This window comes from Nerophis lumbriciformis, linkage group LG33, assembly GCF_033978685.3.
Source record: "Nerophis lumbriciformis linkage group LG33, RoL_Nlum_v2.1, whole genome shotgun sequence".
NCBI classification, from domain to species: Eukaryota; Metazoa; Chordata; class Actinopteri; order Syngnathiformes; family Syngnathidae; genus Nerophis; species Nerophis lumbriciformis.
This window is the reverse complement of record NC_084580.2, coordinates 24,334,125-24,357,826: the sequence shown is the minus strand read 5'-3', so window position 1 is coordinate 24,357,826 and position 23,702 is coordinate 24,334,125. Positions and strand designations below refer to the sequence as shown.

The window sequence follows — 23,702 nt, the reverse complement described above, 5'->3', positions numbered from 1 at the left end:
AGAGCACTCATCTATGTGGGATGGATGGTTGGATGTGTTCGGTAAATACAAGTCCTTGGTATCATCAATTCTAGTATCTATGGCTGCGTTTGCAGCGATACTGACGTTGTGTTGTTGTATTCCCTGTCTGCGTTCTCTGATTACAACAGCGATTAGCCCAGCAGATGATAAAACTGTTGAGATGCACCTTCTGGCGGACGACAAGAAAGATGAATCTGATGATGAGGATACCTACCTGGGCGGTGTTCCTGATCTGTTTCCAGACCCTGGTGATTATATACAGGTATATATAGAAGAAATATGATGATGTTGAACTCTGAGTGTAAACATAGCTTGGCCCTAAAGAAATGAACTTTTAACTGAAAATTGCAAGAGGAAGTTATTGGGGATAAAAAGATTCTGGGGAAGTTATGTGATAAACAGGAGGGAAATGTTAGAATAATTATGTATATATTATCATCATAACTTTATGCTTAAAGGTTGTTGCTATAAATTATTGTCAATTGTGCTGAAGTGGTATTTTTGTATCTGTGCAAGCTGGCAATCCAAAAGCCGGCTTTATCGGTATTGTGTCCAGCCTCGGCCTGCTGACTGCCAAGGCCGAACACCGCCGTGACGCAGACAGAGCAGAGACAAGACGATATCTCCAGCGTCAATTAATTTTCATTTATTCTATAATCATATATTGTGTCCAACTGGAGTTGTCGAGATTACCCCCTTCCCTCAGCGACAGCTTCAGTGATGTAACAGGGACCTTCCAAATAAATAGAGGTGGCACGCGGGCTTGACTTTTAGAACATAGTTTGGATCTGTAACTAGAATACAGCCCAAAACACGTGTCTCCTCATGAGCTAAATTGAACTCTGTCTCTGCATGATTCCTTGCTTCTTGTCTGATTATTAGATGTCATCAGTCTTTGAACCTGACATAGTGATGTGTTTGTTTATTGTTGTTTAATGTTCTTATTCACTAATATTGATGTTCATTTTATCATTATTATTGATACTCTTATTGATATTTTTCAATTTTGTTTGTCCTTTTTTTTCATGCATGTGTTGAATTTGTGTGTTGAAGTGTGTATTGTTATTTCAAGTGTCGTTGGTTTGGAGTTGTACGTTATTCTTTTCAATGATTATTCAGTGTGATGTTTGGCAACACAATAAAATCAAAAATAAAATGATTCTTCTCAACAATCATTGACGATCCGCAGGTAAGAAAGATGATTTATTACCATAACAAGGCAAGAATACAAAAATAGGAACGGAAAGCTAGAGAAAAGCTTAGACCAGGACTAGCCAACACGGGAACTAGAAGCAAAAATAACCTGTTGGGTGTAGCAAACAAAACTGCCAGACAGAGTATGACGTGAGGCAGGAATACATATCTCTCTGATTAGTGACCGGACGCAGGTGAGCGTCCTGACCACTAATCAGAGGCAGGGGTAAATAATCAGCATCCATGGCAACAAGGAACACAAAAACAGGGGTGCTGAAAAGAACTAAACAACTAAGAGAATCTCAAATTAAACATGACATAATCCGGGTAACGGATCATGACAGAACCCCCCCCCTCCCCCCCTTTAAGGGACGGATTCCAGACATCCCAGAAAAACAAAAAACAAAAAAGTCCATCGTCCATCGTCACGGGAGGGCGGAGGGAGGCCTAGGTGGTGGGTCCATGAGCCGACTGGAAGTCTTTGTTTTGATGACTCTTTGTTTTCCATCCATCGGAAGAAGGTGCTTCCTTGTACTCAACACTAACTGGACTCTGGAGGAGTACCCTGTGTCACCTCCGGCTCCGGCAGCAAGTCCTCTCCTGGGTCATAATAATAAATTGAGTCATCAAACAAGAGTCAAGGCCTTTCATAGACTTTGTGATACGCTGGCATCGTTGAATTAAAAAGGTGGCAAACCAAATATTACATCATTACATAACAATATCACTAATACTTGGTTAATATTCAAGTCACCAAATGTAAATCAAGTTTTCTTGGCGCTTTTGGGTGGTTATTTATTGGGTTCTACTGACGGAACAGAGGACCTACCATTGACTCATTTATGTTAACATGCCAGTTAGAGTGCATTAAAAACAAACATGTTTTCGTAATGACACATCTTGGCCACTGGAGGCCAGTGTTTGTCTAAACCAAGGGACAAAGTAGGTGTACTGTCACCACCTGTCACATCACGCCGAGATTCAGTTGGACTTTTTTGCTGTTTTCCTGTGTGTAGTGTTTCACTTCTTGTCTTGCGCTCCTATTTTGGTGGCTTTTCCTGTTTTGTTGGTATTTTCCTGTAGCAGTTTCATGTCTTCCTTTGAGTGCTGTTCCCCACACCTGCTTTGTGTTAGCAATCAAGACTATTTCAGTAGTTTTTATCCTTCTTTGTGTGGACATTGTTGATTGTCATGGCATGTACGGATGTACTTTGTGGACGCCATCTGCTCCACACGCTGTAAGTCTTTAATGTTACTTTGTAATGGTACTTTCACTTTAATGTTACTTTTTAATGGTACTTTCACTTTAATGCTACTTTTTAATGGTACTTTGACTTAAATTCTACTTTTTAATGGTACTTTCATTTAAATGTTACTATTTAGTGGTAAATGTACTTAAATGTTACTTTTTCATGGTACTTTCACTTAAATGTTACTTTCTAATCCAACTTTCAACTAAATAATACTTTTTAGTGGTACTTTCACTTGAATGTTAGTTACTTTTTAAAGGTACTTTCACTTAAATGTTACTTTTTATGGTACTTTCAATTAAATGTTACTTTTTAATGGTACTTTCTCTTAAATGTTACTTTTTAATGGTACTTTCACTTAAATGTTACTTTTTAATGGTACTTTCTCTTAAATGTTACTTTTTAATGGTATTTTCACTTAAATGTTACTTTTTCATGGTACTTTCACTTAAATGTTACTTTCTAATCCTACTTTCAACTAAATAATACTTTTTAGTGGTACTTTCACTTGAATGTTACTTTTGAATGGTACTTTCACTTAAATGTTACTTTTTATGGTACTTTCAATTAAATGTTACTTTTTAATGGTACTTTCACTTAAATGTTACTTTTTCAACGTACTTTCTCTTAAATGTTACTTTTTAATGGTACTTTCACTTTAATGCTACTTTTTAATGGTACTTTCACTTAAATGTTACTTTTTAATCCTACTTTCACTTTAATGTTACTTTTTAGTGGTACTTTCACTTAAATGTTACTTTTTAAGGGTGCTTTCACTTAAATGCTACTTTTTAATGGTACTTTCACTTAAATGTTACTTTTTACTCCTATTTTCACTTAAATGTTACTTTTTAGTCGTACTTTCACTTAAATGTTACGTTTTAGTGGTTCTTTCACTTAAATGTGACTTTTAAATGGTACTTTCACTTGAATGTTACTTTTTTATGGTACTTTCACTTAAATGTTACTTTTTAATGGTACTTTCACTTTAATGTTACTTTTTAATGGTACTTTCACTTTAATGCTACTTTTTAATGGTACTTTGACTTAAATTCTACTTTTTAATGGTACTTTCATTTAAATGTTACTATTTAGTGGTAAATGTACTTAAATGTTACTTTTTCATGGTACTTTCACTTAAATGTTACTTTTTAATGGTACTTTGACTTAAATTCTACTTTTTAATGGTACTTTCATTTAAATGTTACTATTTAGTGGTAAATGTACTTAAATGTTACTTTTTCATGGTACTTTCACTTAAATGTTACTTTCTAATCCTACTTTCAACTAAATAATACTTTTTAGTGGTACTTTCACTTAAATGTTACTTTTTCAACGTACTTTCTCTTAAATGTTACTTTTTAATGGTACTTTCACTTTAATGCTACTTTTTAATGGTACTTTCACTTACATGTTACTTTTTAATCCTACTTTCACTTAAATGTTACTTTTTAGTGGTACTTTCACTTTAATGTTACTTTTTAGTGGTACTTTCACTTAAATGTTACTTTTTAAAGGTGCTTTCACTTAAATGCTACTTTTAATGGTACTTTCACTTAAATGTTACTTTTTACTCCTATTTTCACTTAAATGTTACGTTTTAGTGGTTCTTTCACTTAAATGTTACTTTTTAATGGTACTTTCATTTAAATGTTACTTTTTAATGGTACTTTCACTTAAATGCTACTTTTTAATGGTACTTTCACTTAAATGTTACTTTTTGGTCGTACATTCACTTAAATGTTGCTTTTTCAAGGTAATGTCATTAAATGCGGAGAACGACTCTCTGCGCCACACGCTGTAAGTCTTTGCTGTCGTCCAGCATTCTGTGTTTCTTTACTTTGCAGCCAGTTCAGTTTTAGTTCCGTTCTGCATAGTCTTCCCTAAGCTTCAATGCCTTTTCTTAGCAGTACTCGCCTTTTGTTTATTGTTGGCGTAGATACCTTTTTACCTGCACCCTGCCTCCCGCTGTCGTCTGCATATTGTGATCACGACACACCATGTTCCCGACATCTACAAAGCACTTATCTACCTGCTGCCACCTACTGGTATGGAAGAGTATTACACGGTTTCTCTGCCGAGCTCTAGACAGCACTGACACTCAACAAGGACACATTATTTGCGGGTTATAATTACTGGTTTGTATTAACCCAATAAGTGAAATGACATAATCACCCACGTTGACAAACACTGGTCGACACACGTGATCAGTTGGTGTTGGTGGTGATGTCATCATGGTGACTCACCTGCGGCTTCCCTTTGAACGGGAGGTGTGACACGGGCCGGGGGCGCTGCTTCTGCCTGGGCCGACGGGGCGGGGGTAAGACGTGAGACGATGTCTTGTACTACATGACGACAACAACGCACACAATTATTGTCAATGCACACCTTCCACATTTTTGCCATTTCCACTGTCAACAACAACAACAACAAAAATGATTGGTCAACAGAAAAGCAGCCACATCACTGTGTACTAGAATGTTGGGTTGCACGACATTACACATGTTTTAACTCATATTTGTTCTTATGTAAGAGAAGAAAACTACAAAATCAGCAGAGGATGAAATAATTACAAACCCCAAAAGCAGTGAAGTTGTCACGTTGTGTAAATGGTAAATAAAAAGAGAATACAACAAATCCTTTTCAACTTATATTCAATTGAATAGATTGCAAAGACAAGATATTTCATGTTCACACTGAGAAACTTGTTTATTTAATTTTTTTGCATGGCCTTTCCTTTTAACAACACTCAGTAAAGGTTTGGGAACTAAGGAGACACATTTTTGAAGTGGAATTCTTTCCCATTCTTGCTTGATGTACAGCTTAAGTTGTTCAACAGTCAAAGCCACGCTGTTGTAACACGTGGCTTGGAATCGTCTCGCTGAAATAAGCAGGGGCGTCCATGATAACGTTGCTTGGATGGCAACATATGTTGCTCCAAAACCTGTATGTACCTTTCAACATTAATGGTGCCTTCACAGATGTGTAAGTTACCCATGCCTTGGCCACTAATACACCCCCATACCATCACACATGCTGCCTTTTCAACTTTGCGCCGAGAACAATCCAGATGGTTTCTTTCCTCTTTGGTCCGGAGGACACGACGTCCACAGTTTCCAAAAACAATTAGAAATGTGGACTCATCAGACCACAGAACACTTTTCCACTTTGCATCAGTCCATCTTAGATGAGCTCGGGCCCAGCGAAGCTGGCGGCGTTTCTGGGTGTTGTTGATAAATGGCTTTGGCTTTGCATAGTAGAGTTTTAACTTGCACTTACAGATGTAGCAACCAACTGTAGTTACTGACAGTGGTTTTCTGAAGTGTTCCTGAGCCCATGTGGTGATATCCTTTACATACTGATGTCTGTTTTTATGCAGTACGGCCTGAGGGATCCAAGGTGCGTAATATCATGGCTTACGTGCAGTGATTTCTCCAGATTCTCTGAACCTTCTGATGATATTACGGAGCGTAGATGGTGAAATCCCGAAATTCCTTGCAATAGCTGGTTGAGAAATGTTGTTCTTAAACAATTTGCTCAGGCATTTGTTGACAAAGTGGTGACCCTCGCCCCGTCCTTGTTTCATGGAAGCTGATTTTATACCCAATCATGGCACCCACCTGTTCCCAAATAGCCTGTTCACCTGTGGGATGTTCCAAAAAGTCTTTGATGAGCATTCTTCAACTTTCTCATTCTTTTTTGCCACTTGTGCCAGCTTTTTTGAAACATATTGCAGGCATCAAATTCCAAAAGAGCTAATATTTGCAAAACATAACAAAACGTTTCTCAGTGTGAACATGAAATATCTTGTCTTTGCAGTCTATTCAGTTGAAAAGGATTTGTTGTATTCTCTTTTTGTTTACCATTTACACAACCTGACAACTTCACTGCTTTTGGGGTTTGTATTGTCCAGGGTGTACCCCGCCTTCCGCCCGATTGTAGCTGAGATAGGCTCCAGCGCCCCCCGCGACCCCAAAGGGAATAAGCGGTAGAAAATGGATGTATTGGTATAATGCATATTTAAATCTCAAGTAACAGAACCTTTATTGTGAAACATTGTAATCTACTATATCATGACACAAGCTGAAGAGTAGGAATCATTGTTTCTTCAAATGTAAAACAACAACCTGGTAATAATTCATGATAAATGTTTCACTACTGCTCTTTCTTTTCCTTCTAGAATACTTCCTTGCGTCACTAACTGCTAAAATATGATCAGTAACATAACTTCCTGTAAAACTACTAACTCAAAACTTGGCATATCATTTGATCAAATACACATTTGAAGTCTACTGACTTTAAATGAATAAATAAATATATTAACACAGTTCTTGATTAAGATTAATTTAACTTTTTTATTATTAGAGTTACTTATAGGACAAAAATAATCCAAAGAGTTAAAAAAAAGGTTTTTCAAAATATATTAAATGTTTTTGTATTTTAAGGTCACTTGTGAAAAAGTATGGTGTTTATGTTTGTCGTTGTCTAATTAAATGTATTTGTGTGATTGATGCTGTGTTGCTACCATGTTACAAAGTAAAATCAAATAAAAAGACACAAGTAAACCTTCTTCAAAAATGTCATTGAATCCTTCCTTGTAGTATTTCAACATCCACTCCTGGTGGAAGTACATATCTTTGAAAAGGATCCAGTTGAAGTCTGGCAGAGGTGAGGACGTAGACGAGGCTTTCAGGGACGGAAGTTTCTGCCGGCAGAGAAGAATTAAATGATTGTGATGGACTGTAATGTTAGCTTACATAGCTATGCTAATGTTGCTAACATTTGTGTGCCTCACTTACTTCAAATACTCTTTAATGTCAATTTTATATACACTTGTCTCACTCTTTTATGTTACATTGTTGTATGTGATATATGACATCTATTACATTGTTGTATGTGATATATGACATCTATTATATTGTTGTATGTGATAATGACATCTATTGCGTTGTTGTATGTGATATATGACATCTATTACGTTGTTGTATGTGATATATGACATCTTTTACAATGTTGTATGTGATATATGACATATATTACATTGTTGTATGTGATATATGACATCTGTTACATTGTTGTATGTGATAAATGACATCTATTACATTGTTTTATATGATATATGACAACTATCACGTTGTTGTATGTGATATATGACATCTATTACGTTGTTGTATGTGATATATGACAACTATTGTGTTGTTGTATGTGATATGCGACATATATTACATTGTTGTATGTGATATATGACAACTATTACGTTGTTGTATGTGATATATGACATCTATTACATTGTTGTATGTGATATATGACATCTATTATATTGTTGTATGTGATAATGACATCTATTGCGTTGTTGTATGTGATATATGACATCTTTTACAATGTTGTATGTGATATATGACATATATTACATTGTTGTATGTGATATATGACATCTATTACATTGTTGTATGTGATATATGACATCTATTACATTGTTGTATGTGATATATGACATCTATTACATTGTTGTATGTGATATATGACATATATTATGTTGTTGTATGTGATATATGACATCTGTTACATTGTTGTATGTGATAAATGACATCTATTACATTGTTTTATATGATATATGACAACTATCACGTTGTTGTATGTGATATATGACATCTATTACGTTGTTGTATGTGATATATGACAACTATTGTGTTGTTGTATGTGATATGCGACATATATTACATTGTTGTATGTGATATATGACAACTATTACGTTGTTGTATGTGATATATGACAACTATCACGTTGTTGTATGTGATATATGACATCTATTACGTTGTTGTATGTGATATATGACAACTATTGTGTTGTTGTATGTGATATGCGACATATATTACATTGTTGTATGTGATATATGACAACTATTACGTTGTTGTATGTGATATATGACATATATTACATTGTTGTATGTGATATATGACATCTATTACATTGTTGTATGTGATATATGACATCTGTTACATTGTTGTATGTGATATATGACATATATTACATTGTTGTATGTGATATATGACATATATTATGTTGTTGTATGTGATATATGACATCTATTACATTGTTGTATGTGATATATGACATCTGTTACATTGTTGTATGTGATATATGACATCTAATACATTGTTGTATGTGATATATGACATCTATTACATTGTTTTATATGATATATGACAACTATCACGTTGTTGTATGTGATATATGACATCTATTACGTTGTTGTATGTGATATATGACAACTATTGTGTTGTTGTATGTGATATGCGACATATATTACATTGTTGTATGTGATATATGACAACTATTACGTTGTTGTATGTGATATATGACAACTATCACGTTGTTGTATGTGATATATGACATATATTACGTTGTTGTATGTGATATATGACAACTATTGTGTTGTTGTATGTGATATGCGACATATATTACATTGTTGTATGTGATATATGACAACTATTACGTTGTTGTATGTGATATATGACATCTATTACATTGTTGTATGTGATATATGACATCTATTATATTGTTGTATGTGATAATGACATCTATTGCGTTGTTGTATGTGATATATGACATCTTTTACAATGTTGTATGTGATATATGACATATATTACATTGTTGTATGTGATATATGACATCTATTACATTGTTGTATGTGATATATGACATCTATTACATTGTTGTATGTGATATATGACATCTATTACATTGTTGTATGTGATATATGACATATATTATGTTGTTGTATGTGATATATGACATCTGTTACATTGTTGTATGTGATAAATGACATCTATTACATTGTTTTATATGATATATGACAACTATCACGTTGTTGTATGTGATATATGACATCTATTACGTTGTTGTATGTGATATATGACAACTATTGTGTTGTTGTATGTGATATGCGACATATATTACATTGTTGTATGTGATATATGACAACTATTACGTTGTTGTATGTGATATATGACAACTATCACGTTGTTGTATGTGATATATGACATCTATTACGTTGTTGTATGTGATATATGACAACTATTGTGTTGTTGTATGTGATATGCGACATATATTACATTGTTGTATGTGATATATGACAACTATTACGTTGTTGTATGTGATATATGACATATATTACATTGTTGTATGTGATATATGACATCTATTACATTGTTGTATGTGATATATGACATCTGTTACATTGTTGTATGTGATATATGACATATATTACATTGTTGTATGTGATATATGACATATATTATGTTGTTGTATGTGATATATGACATCTATTACATTGTTGTATGTGATATATGACATCTATTACATTGTTTTATATGATATATGACAACTATTACGTTGTTGTATGTGATATATGACATATATTACGTTGTTGTATGTGATATATGACAACTATTATGTGTTTGTATGTGATATATGACATTTATTACATTGTTGTATGTGATATATGACATCCATGACATTGTTGTATGTGATATATGACATCTATTACATTGTTGTATGTGATATATGACATTTATTACATTGTTGTATGTGATATATGACATCTATTACATTGTTGTATGTGATATATGACATTTATTACATTGTTGTATGTGATATATGACATTTATTACATTGTTGTATGTGATATATGACATCTATTACATTGTTGTATGTGATATATGACATCTATTACATTGTTGTATGTGATATGTGACAAATATTGTATTGTTGTATGTGATATATGACATATATTACATTGTTGTATGTTACGATCCGCTGCCCGGATCATAGTTTGTTTATGTTTGTGTCACGTGTTTTCAGCACCTTGAGTTTAGTTTGTTTCTGTTGTCATGACGGCAGATTGTTCGCACCTGCCTCTGGTTAGTGTTCGGGACGCGCACCTGTTGCCCGGGCACTAATCAGAGGGCTATTTAGTCTTTGCTCTGGCCTCACTCTGTCTGGCTTCGTAGTTTGTTCTCACACAACTGATGACGATGATTATTTACTGTTTCTTAGCTACTAGCTCCCACGCTAGCCCTTTTGTTTATTCATCATATTATTTATATTTAAAATAAATCGTTTTTCCTACCTGCAAGCTGTGTCCAAGCCGTCTGCATCCTTGGGAGAACCACACCCGCATCACTATGCGACCACGTCGTTACAGTACGAAGCCAGCAGAAAACAATTCTCCCGCACTGGCTAACGAGGAGTTGGAAGAAGGTACGCTCATGGTGTTGCGAGCGATGGAAGCCGAGACACTTTGCTATTCGATGGAGGAGAGGTCGAATCTCATGTGGGGACCTGGAGGCTCTCTTATCCCCATCGATTCCCTCTGGTCGGAAGACATCGCCGCTACACCGCAGTACCGTGCGCGCCGTCAAAGACGGAAGCCGGCCAGGAGGTCTTTCCCTCGCCGCCAAGACGCGCCGCTCCTGCAAACTCCTCCCCCGGACCGAAGCAAGCTACATTCAGCCCAAACTCCCCCTCCTCAGATGTTTGGCAACCCCATCGACCACTTCGCCAAAAAGTTCTCCGATTGGGCTGTAAGTCACATGGACAGTTGCAACAGTGATGTCATTTCATTGGCGCCTCCCGAAGAGGTAACTCCGCCCACTTCTGATGACATCATTGAACAAGATTTTTTTTTTCCATCTTCTAATTCTTTCTGTCAGCCAATACCAAATGACTTTCATTGTAAGATAAGACATTATCAGGACATTTTTATTAAGTGTAAGTCTAGTCAGTCACATTCTGATTTTCAGACTCCACCTCCAGTGACTTTGGTTCCGCCCCCAGTGACTATTGCTCCGCCCACTGCACATATTTTTTCCCCCTGTGCTCCCACCCAATCTCAAGTGGGGGATGATAATAGTCAATTTGGACAATTTGAAGAAGAGTATACCCCCCTCCATACCTCCCCCCACCCACCCTTGAAGACAGTTCCAAACCGCAAAGAGCGCGTCTGGTATCCGCGTCTTGAGGGGGGGGCTAGTACTGGGAACTGTGCTAGTGCGGTGGCGCAACTTCGGCGTGCTAAGCCGCAACCTCCTGCACGGCCACCGCCACCAGTTTTTCGGCGTGCTAAGCCGCAACCTCCTGCACGGCCACCGCCACCAGTTTTTCGGCGTGCTAAGCCGCAACCCCCTGCACGGCCACCGCCACCAGTCTTTCGGCGTGCTAAACCGCAACCTCCTGCAAGGCCACCGCCACCAGTCTTCCGGCGTGCTATACCGCAACCTCCTGCACGGCCACCTCCACCAGTCCTTCGTCCTGCTAAGCCACAACCGCCAGCTAGGCCACCTCCAGCTGCACCTCGGCTAGCACCTGTTCCTGCACCTCGGCTGACACACCAAGCTTCGTCTCCAGTACCTCCACCACACCAAGCTCCACCATGCCAAGTTCCTCGGCTGGTTCCCACACCAGCGCCGGCTCCAAGGCTGGTTCTCACACCAGCGCCGGCTCCAAGGCTGGTTCTCACACCAGCGCCGGCTCCAAGGCTGGTTCTCACACCAGCGCTGGCTCCAAGGCTGGTTCTCACACCAGCGCCGGCTCCAAGGCTGGTTCTCACACCAGCGCCGGCTCCAAGGCTGGTTCTCACACCAGCACCGACTCCAAGACCAACCCCTGTCCCGGCTCCAAGGCTGGTTCCCACACCAGCGCCGGCTCCACGGCTGGTACCCACACCAGCGCCGGCTCCACGGCTGGTACTCACACCAGCGCCGGTTCCACGGCTGGTACCCACACCAGCGCCGGCTCCACGGCTGGTACCCACACCAGCGCCGGCTCCACGGCTGGTACCAGAACCTGCACCTGCTCCACGGCTGGTACCAGAACCTGCACCTGCTCCACGGCTGGTACCAGAACCTGCACCTGCTCCACGGCTGATACCAGAACCTGCACCTGCCTCCACGGCGACGACGTCTCCTCCTGCCTCCACGGCGACGTCGGCTCCTCCTGCCTCCACGGCGACGTCGGCTCCTCCTGCCTCCACGGCGACGTCGGCTCCTCCTGCTTCCACGGCGACGTCGGCTCCTCCTGCTTCCACGGCGACGTCGGCTCCTCCTGCTTCCACGGCGACGTCGGCTCCTCCTGCTTCCACGGCGACGTCGGCTCCTCCTGTTTCCACGGCGACATCTGCTCTCTCCTTGTCTTCGTCTCAGCGACCTCGAGTGGTCTGGCTGCGCAAGCGGCGCTCTCTGAGGTTTGTTTATGGACGCCAGTGGCGCAAACAGCAGCGACACCCGAGACGTAGTCGTAGAACTCTTCGGCTGCTGAACTTCTGGTGCCACTCACGCCCACCTTCTCGGCAGCCACGAATGTGGCCTTTCCGTGGTCGCCCGCCTCGCCTGCGGCAGCGGCGTTCCACTCGCCGCCGCCACCTGACTCTTCCCCGGTGGATTCGGGGACACGTGGCCTGGCGACCCACCACCAAATCCTCCCTCCACCCTCCCTTGACTCTCGAACTATTTCTTGTTTTTTGGGTTCTAGTTTTATTTAGTGTCAAGGGACATCTGGAATCTGTCCTTTAAGGGGGGGGTACTGTTACGATCCGCTGCCCGGATCATAGTTTGTTTATGTTTGTGTCACGTGTTTTCAGCACCTTGAGTTTAGTTTGTTTCTGTTGCCATGACGGCAGATTGTACGCACCTGCCTCTGGTTAGTGTTCGGGACGCGCACCTGTTGCCCGGGCACTAATCAGAGGGCTATTTAGTCTTTGCTCTGGCCTCACTCTGTCTGGCTTCGTAGTTTGTTCTCACACAACTGATGACGACGATTATTTACTGTTTCTTAGCTACTAGTTCTCACGCTAGGCTCTTTTGGTTTGCTAGCTCCCACGCTAGCCCTTTTGTTTATTCATCATATTATTTATATTTAAAATAAATCATTTTTCCTACCTGCAAGCTGTGTCCAAGCCGTCTGCATCCTTGGGAGAACCACACCCGCATCACTATGCGACCACGTCGTTACAATATGACCACTATTACGTTGTTGTATGTGATATATGACAACTATTACGTTGTTGTATGTGATATATAACATAAATTACGTTGTTGTATGTGATATAAGACAACTATTACATGTTTCAGTCCTAACCTGGAGAAAGTGTACGTGGTTCACAGTTTCTGCCAACTTGTCAAACTGGACACACATCCTCTGCTGCTCCTTGATCACAATGTCTGTCTTCTCCAGCGACTGCTCGACCCGACTGACCACCAGCTTCTCAATGTTGTGGATCCTCTCAATCAACTCCAATGAGCTGGTCATTATCTTTTTGAGTTCCTCATTCATCTTCGTCAGCTGCCAGGCACAGTCCTTCAAGAGAACCAGGAAGTTTGTGACGTGTGTGCATTTAACCCAAAAAGTGTGCGAGGGTTGTTTGGTCTTACTTTGACAGAGGAGAGTTTTGCTTTGAACTTCTCAACCATCTTCTGTGCCTGCTGGATGTTCTCCTGACAGTCGTGCTTCATCTTACCAAGCTGATTCTGGAGACAATGAAACATTCAAGACACATCAAGCCAAAAGAAACCCTTCATGACACCAGGGTGGTCTTCCTGCCTCATCAAAGCACCTTAACTCATCCTATGTACGAGTGGTCTACAAAAGTGTTCCCAGAGAACTGCAATCTATTCAGGTGCTGGATGACATCATTGTAAGACCTGAAAAATAAGCAAGTTGCTTTTTTAAAAGAGTGTTAAAATACTCCCCAAATATAGCAACCAATTGTGTTATGATCCGCTGCCCGGATCATATTTCTGTTTGGGTTTTCGGGTCACGTGTGTTTTCTGTTAGTCTTGGACTCATTTTGTTCCTGTCTGTGCACCTTTGAGTTGGTTACCATAGTTGCATATTAATTCCACCTGCCGCTTGTGTTTCTGACGCGCACCTGTTGTAATCACTGACATTATTTAAGCCTGCCTTTTCCAGTCAGTCAGCCTGGTTTCTTTATTTGCGTCACGCGACTGCTACGTAAGTTTTTGCTTGTCTCCTAGCCCCTGCTAAATGTCATAGTCGTTGCTAAGTTGTAGCCTTAGCTTCCGGTGCGCTCGGCACTTTTTTCAGTCGGTTTGTTTTCTGTTTTGTACCTGTTTTGTGTTGTTTTATTATTAAATCAAGCATTACCTGCAAGTTCTGTCCGGATTCGTCCCTTGCATCTTGGGAGAACAAAACCCCGCATCATCATGCACCACGACCGTGACACAATTAAATCATGAATATTTATACTGGCCTTTTATATTAGGTGTGATTTCTCATGTTGTCAGGCGGTTATGTGCAGGTAATTTCCCCAAGATGCAAACAGACATCCGGAAGCAGCGTGTAGGTAGGAATAAATTATTTATTGTAGTAAATCAGGTGAGAAAACAAGAATAGAAATGCGTGCCGATTGCACGGGAAGCTAGGGTATAGGCTTAACCAAAGACTAGCCAAAAGCAGGCGCAAGAAATAAGGAAATCCAACGTAGCAAACAAAACAGCCAGGCAGAGTGTGTCGAGTGGCAGGAATAAATAGCTCTCTGATTGGTGACCAGGAATATGTGAGTGTCTCGACCACTAATCATAGGCAAGTGACAATAATCAGCAGCCATGGCAACCAAGAAACAAACCAGGGTGCAGAAATCGAACTAAATCAAGAACTAAGTAAATACAAAACTTAACAAAACATGATCCAAGCAACGGATCATGACAGTACCTTCCACCCTTAAAGGCCTACTGAAAGCCACTACTAGCGACCACACAGTCTGATAGTTTATATATCAATGATGAAATCTTAACATTGCAACACATGCCAATACGGCCGGGTTAACTTATAAAGTGCAATTTTAAATTTCCCACGAAATATCCGGCTGAAAATGTCTCGGTATGATGACGTTTGCGTGACGTCACGGGTTGAAGCAGACATTTTGGAATAGCACGGTGGACAGCTTATGTCGTCTGTTTTCACCACATAATTCCACAGGATTCTGGACATCTGTGTTGGTGAATCTTTTGCAATTTGTTTAATGGACAATGAAGACAGCAAAGAAGAAAGCTGTAGGTGGGATCGGTGTATTAGCGGCTGGCTACAGCAACACAACCAGGAGGACTGAGTTGGATAGCAGACGCGCTATCCGACGCTAGCTGCCGACCGCACCGATGATCGGGTGAAGTCCTTCGTCGCGTCGTCGATCGCTGGAACGCAGGTGAGCACGGGTGGTGATGAGCAGATGAGGGCAGGCGTAGGTGGAGAGCTAATGTTTTTAGTTTAGCTCTGTCAAGGTCCCGTAGCTAAGTTAGCTTCAATGGAGTCGTTAGCAACAGCATTGCTAGGCTTCGCCAGGCTGGACAGCATTAACCGTGTGGTTACAGGTCCAGGGTTTGGTTCGGTGTCTCCTGATAGTAGAAATAATAATAGTATTGTTGATCTTCTGTCTATCCTTCCAGTCAGGGGCTTATTTCTTCTGTTTCTATCCGCATTTAAGCACGATGCTATCACGTTAGCTCCGAAGCTAAAGTGCTTCACCGATGTATTGTCGTGGAGATAAAAGTCACTGTGAATGTCCATTTCGCGTTCTCGACTCTCATTTTCAAGAGGATATAGTATCCGAGGTGGTTTAAAATACAAATCCGTGATCCACAATAGAAAAAGGAGAGAGTGTGGAATCCAATGAGCCCTTGTACCTGAGTTACGGTCGGAGCGAAAAAAGATACACCCTGGCGTCCTGCACTGCACTCTAATCCTTCACTCTCTCTTTCCTCATCCACGAATCTTTCATCCTCAATCAAATTAATGGGGTAATCGTCGCTTTCTCGGTCCGAATCGCTCTCGCTGCTGGTGTAAACAATGGATAAATGTGAGGAGCCCTTCAACCTGCGACGTCACGCTACTTCCGGTACAGGCAAGGCTTTTTTTTTAATCAGCGACCAAAAGTTGCGAACTTTATCGTCGATGTTCTCTACTAAATCCTTTCAGCAAAAATATGGCAATATCGCAAAATGATCAAGTATGACACATAGAATGGATCTGCTATCCCCGTTTAAATAAGAACATCTCATTTCAGTAGGCCTTTATATATATATATATATATATATATATATATATATATATATATATATATATATATATATATATATATATGGGCAGAACGGTGGCGCAGGGGTTAGTGCATGTGCCTCACAATACAAAGGTTGTGAGTTCAATCCCGGGCTCGGGATCTTTCTGTATGGAGTTTGCATGTTCTCCCTGTGACTGTGTGGGTTCCCTCCAGGTACTCCGGCTTCATCCCACCTCCAAAGACATGCACTTGGGGATAGGCCCCTCCCACCTCCAAAGACATGCACTTGGGGATAGGCCCCTCCCACCTCCAAAGACATGCACCTGGGGATAGGCCCCTCACACCTCCAAAGACATGCACCTGGGGATAGGCCCCTCCCACCTCCAAAGACATGCACCTGGGGATAGGCCCCTCCCACTTCCAAAGACATGCACCTGGGGATAGGCCCCTCCCACTTCCAAAGACATGCACCTGGGGATAGGCCCCTCCCACTTCCAAAGACATGCACCTGGGGATAGGCCCCTCCCACTTCCAAAGACATGCACCTGGGGATAGGCCTCTCCCACCTCCAAAGACATGCACCTGGGGATAGGCCCCTCCCACTTCCAAAGACATGCACCTGGGGATAGGCCTCTCCCACCTCCAAAGACATGCACCTGGGGATAGGCCCCTCACACCTCCAAAGACATGCACCTGGGGATAGGTTAATTGGCAACACTAAATGGTCCCTAGTGTGTGAATGTTATCTGTCTATCTGTGTTGGCCCTGTGATGAGGTGGCGACTTGTCCAGGGTGTACGCCGCCTTCCGCCCGAATGCAGCTGAGATAGGCTCCAGCACACCCCGCAACCCCAAAAAAAGAAAAGTGGTAGAAAATGGATGGATGGATATATATATATATATCACTGGACAACATTGCTACGTTTCACTAGCATTTTTACGTCACTTAAAAGAACTTTAGGGTGTGGCTGTCAACATCACACTGTGATCAAGGGCTATACAAATAAACTTTGATTGATTGATTGCATAATAATAATGATAATAATAACAGACCAAAAAAGAGAAAAAAATAATAATGTAGCATTGTTAAATCTTATCGCAATGATGCAAAATTGTGTGTTTTCGGCATTTAGTTTTTAGATTGTTAACTGGAGGATTGACTTTAAAGAAGAGGTTTAATTTGCCAAACGTGATGTAAGAAGGGATCTTATTCAGTGTGCATGCTCTTTGTGATGACGGGTGACTCGTGTGAATGGAGATGTTTTGATTATTATGATGATTAGCATACCTGTTGCTCTTGTCTTTCCACCTCCGCCATCACGACGTCATGGCCTTTGTGTTGGTCGATGACACACAGCGGGCAGATGCACTGCTTGTCCGTGCGGCAGTAGATCTCCAGCAGCCTGTTGTGTTGACCACACACGCACTCCTGGACCCTCTTGGAGGCCGTAATTAGCGTGTGTGTCTTAAACTCGTTTGATTGGCAGTGTGGTTGAATATGCAGGTCGCAAAACGAGGCCAAACACTCCACGCACGACTTGTCTGCCTTGTACTTCCTCTCCGGGCAAAGGTCGCACTCCACGTCGTCCTCCTCCGCCAGAGTTCGACCCGCCACGGCCTGCTTAAATCTTCCCACCATGTCGTCCAGTAAGATGTTTCGGCCAAGCACCGGCCGCGGGTTGAAAGTCTGCCGACATTGAGGGCAGTTCACGTTGCTATCATTGTCCCAGCAGCTGCTGATGCAGTCCAAGCAGTAACTGTGGCCGCATGGAATGGTCACTGGCTCCTTCAGGACATCCAGACACACCGCACAGTCGAACTGGTCTTTGTCCAGGACCACCCCGCCATGAGCCATCCTTCAAAGAGGTGCAGGAGGGGACCTGTGTGAACTTCTTCATTGCAAATATCATAGTCACACCGCTACGGGTTTTAAAGGTATTTCAAAATACATTTTCTGACTAGTTACGTCATCCAGCCCCCTCACCTAAACACGATCGCCCCAATCTTGGAAACTTGGAAGATTTTTCACCCCTCATCTGAGTAGGCTTCATCAGTTCATGCTCATAGACTTAGACTGGTCAGTTTTAATCCAGCGGCTGGTGCCAAAACCCAAAATATTTATACTCCAAAACCAGTAGGGTATGTCTGGGCAGGTATGGTTTTGCCCTATCGTGGTGAGAAAAACAACTGTTTTAATGCAAACGAGCAACCCTAACTGTCAAAGCCAACGACAGTCGTTGAAGTGTAAATTCCCCTCGTTAGCATTGAGGTATTGTTTGGCCGAAACCATCCTTGCCCAGGCACACCCTCCTGGTTTTTGGGGTATAAATATTTGGGGTTTTGGCACCAGCCGCTGGACTAGATCTGACCATTCTAAGTTTATGAGTACGTACTGATGAAACCTACTCGGATGAGCGGCGAAACCTCTTCCAAGACGATTGAATGCCCTGAGATGACAAGTTTGGGAAGATTGTGACAAACAAAACAATTTTACAGCACATATTCTTTTTTAGATAGTAAATCTAAATATTGATAATAGATACAGTACGTAAAACATATCGCATAGATCCAGAGCAAAAGAAATGGAAACAATTCAAGCAAGACCTTACGCTTTGTGGACCGAAGTGAAGTTATTTTCAAGTTGGATATTCAACAGATTGGACTCCAACCACACCGACTGTTTGGCGAAGCGTCCCCAGGATTAAAAGTTCAAAAGCAGCAACACGCAGATGGATGTTTACCTCCTTGATTCCAACATAGACTTTCAAGTCGGACCTGTTTGATCCTAGAGTAAAGTTTCTGTTTCGTTTTGATGCAGGCTTGAAAAACAATTGCGATTACCATAGTGTATCGATCTTTGGCAAAAGAAACATAAACAATTAAAGCCAGAAGTTACACTTTATTTATACAGGAAGTGGACCAAAGTGAGTTAGTTTCAAGTTGGATATTCAACAGACTGTTTGGGGAACCGCCCCATGGATTAAATTAACTACACAAAAATAGACATTTACTTCCTTGATTCACACACAAAGACTCAAGTCAAATCTGTTTGTCAATTCATCGCCGGCTGACTGAGAGTATGGCCCAACAGGAACATTTAGCTTTTGTTTTGACGCTGGGTTGAAAGAATAAATGTCTCTTGGAGGAGTGAGTCACGCCCAGGCAGAAACGATCGCTGGGTGAAAATTATGTAATACAATGCCTCGCCACGAGTGGACACAGACTGTCAGAATAATCGAAGTTATCACAAAACTTTGTGTTACATTGAGTTCAGCTCGCCCTGCAAGAGGACAAAAGCTGTCTTTGATCCTACTAAGCAAAAGGCTTGTAAAACTCCACTGTGTAGGATGGAGAGCGACATGAGGGTGTCGGTTTCTTTGATGTATTGTAATTCACAGGAAGATTTTGTGTTGACCCAAGATCTACAAAGCGGAGAGGAGGCAGGGCCTGACCTCCCTCCAGGCACGTTGTCTTAGAACTGTTTTGTGACCGAGGGCAACAGCTGTTTACGACCTTTTCTTTGAACCAACCTTTTCTTTGAACTGTTTTGTAACCAAAGGCGGCGGCTGTTTACGACCCTCTCCCTTAGAAACATGTGTTGCAATGTAATCAGGGAAAGTCCAAATAAAAGAGGAGGCGAACAATCTTTCATCAGAGCATGGTGGGACACTGTAAAGAGTACAGTTTCCAAATACACGTCGCCCGAATGAGATGTAAGTGTGCTAGCCACGAGGCTAAAACCCAACACAGCGGCTAGCACAACCTTTGAAGTTGTCAGGGACAGAGGTTTACAATTGTACACCTAGCGCAGCCACCCTGGCTGGCCCCCGTTACACCCGCATTAGTAAAGAGTTCCTTCCTGGGACTTACTGGGATTCCGACGGTGTTTTATTGACATCTTAACAACCACCCCAAAAGTACAGATACCCAAAAGTTTGCACTCTAGGCCCGCCATGACAATGTTTGCGCCGGAGGCACAACCGGCCACCACATTGGAGTCCATTTGGACACCACCCCGAAAGCGTACCTACTGTGCCGCGCGGCTGTTAACGGGTTAAAATCTACAGATTTGCAGCGATATATCTGTGTGTCCATTACCTGCCCTTGCGGTTCTGCCCCGTTCTGCCTGATTATATATGTCAGAAATTATGGTATGGTATGGTATGGTATGGTGTTGTATGGTCTTTATTGTTATTGCACAAGTACAACAAAACTTTGTTTTCTGCACAAACCCGTTCAAGATTAGACAAACAAACAGGGTTACGGAACAGGATTGCTGATGAGTCGCCACAAGGCACCCCGGGGTGTAAAAGATGGGAAAAAGGTAAACACTGGGGGAGGATGAGTATAAAAATACAATCTAGACTTGGCTCCTAAGAGGTAAGTCTGGAGTGGGAAAAAAACTCCATAGCAAAGCACATATACTTATTACAACATACAACTTGAGACTTGCAATAGAGGGGAGGTAATGGGGGTTACGGTCGCAGGCTGCAGCTCTTCAAGCGCTGCCCAGTTGTCCATCACTCCTCAGGGATTTGCGTCGAGGAAATCAGAATTGTATACCTGACTGGTTATACAAAGGATGGACTATTGACTCAAACCAATTATCTTCGCTGCTGTTTTGTGCATCTGTTTTTTCAGTTGTACAGTTAAAGTTGCCAAACCAAGCTACAGAATTATTCCATATCTTATTAGGCTCTCTCGGGGATCTTTGTTGAAAATGACCATGTTCTGATGTCTCACACCATACAGCCTCAGTCGTCTCTCGAAATATAGTCTCTAATGCAATTTTGTTCGACAAGTTATCAATTTGCCATTTCCAGCCGAGCAGGTTATCAACACGGACCCCGAGGTTGATTGGTAGTCTGGTCTTTAAAGACCACTGGCTCATGTGTAGTCACTTCCCTTGGGTCAAAAATCATCTCGTGTTTTTGCCAAATTTAAAATGACATGGTTTTTGTAACACCACGTATGCAGAAGACTCAACATTGCTGTGCCATCTGCAAATTTGAGAAACAAAGTTATCAGGATATACTTTCCCGCAGCCAGGAGTGTAAAGTGTAAAAATCATAGGTGAAAGTACACAGCCTTGTGGAACTCCGGTATGACCGTGTTGGAAGTCTGACAGAGTCTGATCAACCTTCACTTGCTGTGTACGGGTAGTTAAAACAATAATAAAAACATTCAATCAGGGTTGTGAATAACAAATCATTTTTAGTCAATGATTTTATTACCACTTCTAAACTTGACTTTATGTTTTTAACTGAAACATGGCTGGAACAAAATAACAGTGCAAGCATTCTGATCGAGACAGCACCCCCCAACTAAAACTTTATTGATATATGTAGATCGGGGAAAAGAGGTGGAGGGGAAAAAGATGTAACTTAGTGATTTTACATCATTTGAATACCTGTGTGCTGTGTTGAAATGCTCTCCTTAAATTCTCCTGTTAATTATTTACAGGCCACTTAAATATTATGCACATTTTTTCGATGATTTTACTGAATTATTTTCTAGCATCTCCACTGACTTTGACTGCCTGGTTATAACTGGTGACTTTAATTTGTATATTGATGATTTGAATGACAAGGGCGCAAAACAACATTTTTACTATTTTTGACACATTTGAACTGTCTCAGAGAGTTAAGGCTATACCTTATGTCAAAAATGTTGATGGATCAGTAAGGGTGGGGGGCGGGGCCAAATAACAACGGAGAACAAAGGAAAAGTCATAGGGGCGGGGCTATAGAACAAAGGAAACAAAGGTAACAAAGGAAACAAAAGGAACAAAGGGAACAAAGGGAACAAAATAAACAAAAGAAACAAAGAAAACTAAGGAAACAAAGGAACAAAGGAAACAAAGAAAACAAAGGAAACAAAAGGAACAAAGGAAACAAAGGAAACAAAGGAAACAAAGGACCCAAAGAAAACAAAGGAAACAAAGGCAACAGCTACTTATGAATATGAATGAGGTTGACCATCTGTCAAATTTGATGGATGCGGGGCCAAATGGGGTTGAATATTAATGAGGTTCGTGGGAAAATGGTGGAGGGGTTGAATGACATTGTGGGAAAAATGAGGATGGGGTAAAAACAACACTCAGTAAACGGTTACAACACTCAGTAAACGGTTGCGCGGTTGGTACTTTGGAACTTTATACGTTTTGAGCAGTAAATACTTTGTGAGTACGCTACGGAAATTAATTCATTTCAGCCATGATTAGCGAAACACCGGTGACCATTTATAAAAATAGTGTGTTGAAAACTTACCTTGACGCACCTCAGAAAGGTAAGGTTTTTCTGTGTCATACTCAGATACCGGCATCTGAGTCTTTGCGTGAGAAATGGGGTTTGGAAGCTTCCGGGATGGATGGATCTTTTGGATACGTTTTCAGATATGAGACGGGAGATGTCTGCTTATTCCAGCTGAAAGAGAAAAGAGACGGAAGCCTTTTCGCGAACGTTTCATCGCTATCTACCGTAGATTGGGCCGTGTTAAGTCTGGCGATGGACGATTTGCTGTGGCGTGATCCTTCACCGATCGATAAATGCGTAAAAGGAAGCTTGTCTACTTACCCGACGATGGCTGAGTTGAGTGAGAGAAGAATTCTGTTCAGCGCTACTTAGGAGACGAAATCTTTGGCCTCGGGTCATTGGATTTTCCGCGCGAGTCTTCGTGCTCTTAAAATCACCGGTCCCTATCCGACCGAGCCCGATGTCTTTTCCCTGGAGACTTTCAACTCTGAATGCGGGGTGTTTACACGGGTTGTGGTCGGACACGTCGTGGCATGGCGAGAGCGTATGGGGGAAATGGCACACAAGCACACACACACACACACACACACACACACACACACACACACACACACACACACACACACACACCCCCGTCGGAGGACGAAAGGACCAAAGGTCATCCCCCCCACAAGCCAAAAGATCTTTCAGAACACACACACACACACACACACACACACACACACACACACACACACACACACACACACACACACACATACACACAGAGACAGGCAGACACACGCATACACACCCAAACCCGGCTGTAGTGGTGATGAAAACAACGTGAATGCAGTTGAACTCTGAAAACTGCGGTCCAGTTGCTATTCAGATTGTGCGATCAAGAGAGTGACCACTGCAAAGATCCAGCCAA

General features: G+C 41.4%; 1 protein-coding gene across 6 annotated transcripts; it reads right to left on the bottom strand.

Moving 5' to 3' along the window:
• Positions 1-1,638: 1,638 nt before the first annotated feature.
• LOC133575752 (E3 ubiquitin/ISG15 ligase TRIM25-like) lies at positions 1,639-23,410 on the bottom strand. 6 transcript variants are annotated; one of them, XM_072912175.1, is made up of 8 exons: positions 22,805-23,410; positions 19,145-21,684; positions 17,824-18,427; positions 13,895-13,990; positions 13,602-13,820; positions 7,032-7,170; positions 4,712-4,810; positions 1,639-1,815 (listed from the first exon to the last, which is right to left on the bottom strand). In XM_072912175.1, the coding sequence occupies exons 3-8, from the start codon at positions 18,388-18,390 to the stop codon at positions 1,757-1,759; spliced, it is 1,179 nt and encodes a 392-aa protein (XP_072768276.1). In that variant the 5' UTR covers positions 18,391-18,427; positions 19,145-21,684; positions 22,805-23,410; the 3' UTR covers positions 1,639-1,756. The 6 variants fall into 6 exon arrangements, with proteins under 6 accessions (XP_072768276.1, XP_072768277.1, XP_061784552.1 ...); XM_072912176.1 differs by having other exon boundaries at positions 19,145-21,535; positions 22,815-23,410; XM_061928568.1 differs by lacking the exon at positions 19,145-21,684 and having other exon boundaries at positions 17,824-18,391; positions 22,815-22,960; positions 23,111-23,410.
• Positions 23,411-23,702: the final 292 nt, after the last annotated feature.

Bases quoted from the DNA above. Each gene is read 5' to 3' on its own strand.
- LOC133575752 (XM_072912174.1), bottom strand. From the start codon at position 22,843: ATGACACAGAAAAACCTTACCTTTCTGAG. The intron at 7,171-13,601 runs GTTAGGACTGAA...CTCTGCCGGCAG, and splicing joins ACCACGTACACTTTCTCCAG to AAACTTCCGTCCCTGAAAGC. The intron at 4,811-7,031 runs GTTTACTTGTGT...GTCGTCATGTAG, and splicing joins CAATGACATTTTTGAAGAAG to TACAAGACATCGTCTCACGT.